General features: G+C 42.3%; 1 protein-coding gene across 2 annotated transcripts in view; it reads right to left on the bottom strand.

Annotated features, from left to right (window-relative positions):
- Positions 1-461: 461 nt before the first annotated feature.
- Positions 462-4,937, bottom strand: part of SEPTIN11 (septin 11) — a 125,517-nt gene continuing 121,041 nt past the window's right edge. Inside the window, exon 10 of one of the 2 annotated variants that reach the window (XM_006142967.3) lies at positions 462-2,818. In XM_006142967.3, coding sequence (XP_006143029.1) covers positions 2,803-2,818 — 16 coding nt within the window. In that variant the 3' untranslated portion in view covers positions 462-2,802. The remainder of the gene's footprint in view (positions 2,819-4,937) is intronic. The other variant, XM_006142966.3, reaches the window with a different exon arrangement.

Below are 4,937 nucleotides of genomic sequence, written 5' to 3'. Positions count from 1 at the left end.
GCTGGTAAATTCTCATAAATGTTTTCCATCGCATTCTGCAGCATATGCAGCTAATGGGTATGTAAGGTTCAGAAGCAGCACAAAAGTGATCATTATGTCTGAGAAAAGGATGTGTGTGTGTGTGTGTGTGTGTGTGTGTAGGGGTGGCCAGTCAGAACTTTCTGACAAAAACAAATCGAAGAGGTGACCCACTGTCAGCAGTTAGCACCAGGGAGAGATCATTCTACTCAGAAGATATTAAGTGGTCACAAAGGCATAAAATCTTTTTTGTCTTGATTTTCACCCGTGGAAAGTGGTGTGTTTTGTTCCTAGTTTTATTTACGTTGTCAGAAAATGTCTATAGCATTGAAAAATGTCACAATGCTGTGAATGTGGCCATTGGAAATATATTTTTTTTAAACAAGGGCTGCTCAAACCATAACTTCCCTACCCCCTCCAAAAAAAAAAACAAAGAACAAAAAAAACCAGCCATCCCATTGTTTCCTCCAATTTTAAAAAGAAAGATTTCAAAGGTTTACTACTGTACTTACATGCAAAGGCGAAAGCACATCCAATTAAATTTGAGGGTATCATTTATTCCGTGCAGAGCCAAGGACTACTGTGAAAAAAGGCACAGATACAGAAAGAAAAAAAAAAAAAGGCAGCAATAACAAACTAAACAGGGCTGGGGGGCAGTGGTAGAAAAAAGTTCAGAAGCAATGCATTCAAAAAATGGAAAGAAAAAGAAATCCTAGCTTCCATATGTTTCTTTTGATTTTTTTTTATTCCCTGACTCTCCATATGATTTATCTTACTGTGAAAAATGTAATGCTAAAAAAAAAATGTTTTTAATAAAAATATAAATCTAGTCCATCAATAATCTTGGCATCAAAAAGTCTTCCGTTGCAAGGCACGAGAACGCATGTACAAACGGAACAAGCAGACCACACGGTATCCGAGCGCTGTCCGGCGTGCAGCACACGAGCACACTCAGCCCCTGGTTAGCAGCAGCATGCTGTCTAATGTCTGGTGCTTCACCGCAAGCTTCAGACTAGAATTTTAAAAAACAAGCAAAAACAGTAGCATGTAAACCTGTAAAGGCCGCTACTGCTGTGCTTCATGTCTGCCGGTTCTTTCCAGCCTGATTTGGGCTCCAATGAAACAGATTTCCTTCCTTTGACTAGTTAAGCCTAAACTATAGAAGACCATGCCTTCTTTCCTCTAAGTACACATTGAGAAAGAGGAGAAAAGGGAAAAACAAAAACAAAACAGAAAAAACTCTGTTGGCATCAACTAAAGACTTACTAACTAAAAGGAAAAAAAAGAAAAAGAAAAAGAAGAAGAAAATGAAAGTGTGTGCCAGGAGGTATAGAGCTTATTCTGTCCTACTTACCTACTGAAGGCCAGAAGGAAAGTGGCAGAAGCAAAGTATTGGTTTCATGAGAAATGTTATCCTTTCAAGTAAGAAGCTGGAGGCTAGCCTTAGAGAAAGCTGGGAGGGTCTTATTAATGGGAGGGGGAACCAGAAAGGCATGGGACAGGAAAAGGGTACAGTGGCCTTTCCCATACCCAGCAGACGGACAGTGTTCGTGCTGGCCTACGGGCTCGTCCTGATCCTCGATGAGGCAATGGGCTTTAGTCATAAAGGGCAGGTAGAGCTAGTCACCAGGAGGGGAAAGGTGAAAAAGATTCCTCAAGACAACCGGATTTAAACACCAGCTGTCCTATTTCTTTTCCTCTTTATTGCCAAATATTGAAAGGCGCCTAAGCCCTGAAGCTGGATGTGAAGTTGAATGTCTGCTTTCTTGACTCACGGGTTGTGCTGTGTTCCTTCCCACTCCTGCCTTACATGGACAGGGTCCCCTCGAGTTTGTGCTGTAGACGATACAGAATTTACAGCAGAAGGACTGTGCAAAGTATTTGTGGAAGTTTTCTCCTCATGATTAGTGAAAACTTTTATTAGAAGTACGGATATCCTGTAATCAGTCCTTTGTCCCACTCCGGGCCCACTGAGAGCAAATTTGAGTGTGTTCATGACAGATTCCTTACCCTAAATAGTAAAGTTGGCTGTGGAAAGCCCATCACCACAGGAGCCCACCTCTGAGATCGCTATCTGTGTGCGGACTGAGGGTGCACTGGCAAATGTGAATGGAATCCTCCTTTTCTTAACACCAGCCCTCTCCAACATGGCGGATTTGAGCGGTAGGCGTCCACAGGCAATCTCACGCCGTAAGAGGAGCCTATCTGACCAGGCCCAGGAACCCAGGCCAAAAGATGTTATGAACTAAGATGAAAATGTGTCACCAGAGAATGCTTACCCGCCATTCTGCCTACGCACAAATCTATCTTTGTTTGGGACAGCTGTGGAGAAGAGACAATGGGTTCACGGGCTGTGCAACCATGGAGATGAATGATCGAGAAAATGCGAGTTGTTGTCATGGCTATTCAGGTTTTTAGTTCAGCTGCTGAGGCGGTGAGAAGTTTTCATGTCAGACGTGCAGGCAGCATTTACCCACTTTCCTCAGTCCAAAGCAACACACAGTACCAGGCATGCTTCCTGCTGCCATTCTGAACAGGCATAAAAGGCAACCCATTTGCTTTCCAGAAACAAAAGTCCAGCTGCACAGAGCTTTGGCTGTTAATCCCTCGTTCTACCATTTTTCCACCACCCGACAACATTCAGCAAAATGAGTTAATAGTTATTGGTGTTTGGGGAAGGGTAAAAAAAATAATAATAAAAGAAAACAAAAGGACATAGATGGCAGAGATACAATATTACTGCAAAAGCAGGTGAATGCGGGAACATCCTTGGCTTGCCAGGCTTTATGTGAAGCTTGCACTGCAAGTTAAAAAACAAAACAAAAAAGTTAGAAATAATAATCAACCAAAAAGAAAGGGAAATTAGGAGCGCGCCAGCACCAGCATTCGGTGACGGTGAATGCTCATGCAATGATTATGAAACTGACAGAAATGAAAACCAACGACTCGCGTAAGCTATTCTACAAGACAAGCAAAAGCAAAATTTTCAACTGATTCAAGACCACGTGGTTAGTCTTTATCTGCATCTCATTTAGAATTCACGAGTGACTTCTTGAAACCACTTGCATATCCTAGTGGAAGGATTTCCTGTTTGGTATTTGTTTCCTCAAAGAACACAAAACCATTCTTACGTGTGGGTATCACATTAGTTCTGAATAGGAGCTTCGTCTTTCACTCCTGAGCTGCTGAAGGAGTCAGAGAATAAATATATAATAAATGCCTTTGTACATTTGATTTGAAAAAAAGGTCTAAAATAGCTTGGGATTGGAGTCTAGTGGACGGAAGGAGAGCATGCTATTAATCCAGCTGGGAAGGGGGTTAAAAAAGACAGTTATTACATGGTTACAGCGACAGCAATGCCAGGAGTGTTACCTCTCTTTCAGGCACCACAGAATGCCAAATTGAAGATCCACGTGTTTAATTTCAGGCAAGTCCAAATGTACAAGAATCCAAATATTCCTTCTCTAGCATATATATAGATATAGATAACTATACCTATATATTAATATAAAGACAAGTGGGTGGTTGGGGAAACCGTACTTATTAGATGCCAGGTATAGTTTTTAAATGATGGATTTTGAAACTGCCTTTTGGGATAGATGCATCTTAACCACTGAGTGCCTGCTGGAAACTGTGCAAACTGCGTCAGAGAAGATGTTCACCATCCACTGAGCAACTTCCCCCTGGGCAGTCTTGCCACCGTGCTGTAGCCACAAACAGAGAGGGACTGGATGGCCACAGAGGGCAAGGCGGGGTCCAGCTAATGGCAGCGCCAGGGTTAGTTCTACTTTGTCATCTTAAGAAATGTTAGATACTCTCATGCCACTATGGGTCAGAGAAAAATAGAAAGCCTTACCTACATGAAAAGGGGAGCGTGTCATTAAAATAGAAAAAACACAATTTAAAACTATTAGAAAACCTAAGTTAAGCACTGAGGTGGTAAGCATAGCACGAAAAATAAATATGCATCTCTTTGTACATTTTCCACCTAGCGAATGCCAGCTCCCCAGTGGCCTGGGTGGCAACTCTCGCATCTGTTCCTGTTACGCTAAGGAGGAAATCGTCTCTCCATTTTGTTTCAAAGTGCTGCTCTGGTTACCCTGGTTACTGTCGTTCTGTGGTCCTCACTAACCGACACGCTCTGCTGCCCTTAGCAGCAAGAGCTGTGATTTTTCTTTTTAAACTTTCACACTTCAGGCTTCCACCTGGCAGTTGCTTCACTGTACAAATGGGAAAGTGTGGAAAGGGGGAAGACCCCAGAAGAAGTCCCCCAGAAAGCACGTGCCAACATCGGGCACAAAGCCTGGGGACTACTGCAAACCAAATTAAGCCTAATGTCGTTAAAAATAAATGAGAATATATAAATAAGGCTAAAGTACAATCCACACAGACATCATGTAAACTCTAAAAGCATCATACATTGGTAAGGCCCCAGGATGGGAAGAAAATCATCTGACATGTTCAAAGCACAAGGAAAAACCTCCCTCTCCACTGGGAAGTCTGTTCTTAAATGGATGTTTTGTTTTTGTTTTTATTTTCCCCAATGGAGGCACAACACTCTCTTGTTATTCTTATTGCTTAAAGGCACATCCAGTATACACAAAATAGTCGTTTAACACTGCTGGTCTTTTAGAAACACTTTTCGTTTTAAAACTTGTACCTTTACGTACTTTAGCACTTCAGGGTAAGAAAACATGACTTTGGATTTCCTAAGCTGCGAGTCAGTAGCTTTTTCTATTTCATTCATGCCTATAGATGTAAACACACACACACACACACGCACACACACACGCCCCTATTTTCATCTTCGGAGAGTTTGGAGCAACGTGGGTAAGACACCATCTGGAGTTCCTTTGTCTTCCCTGGTAGAGCGTGCACTGTCTGAACAGAGAGCGTCCCCATCAATGACAAGTGCTCTC

The sequence above is a fragment of the Tupaia chinensis genome, unplaced genomic scaffold (genome assembly GCF_000334495.1).
Source record: "Tupaia chinensis unplaced genomic scaffold, TupChi_1.0 Scaffold000086_1, whole genome shotgun sequence".
Taxonomy (NCBI): domain Eukaryota; kingdom Metazoa; phylum Chordata; class Mammalia; order Scandentia; family Tupaiidae; genus Tupaia; species Tupaia belangeri.
This window is presented reverse-complemented; position numbering and strand designations above follow the sequence as displayed.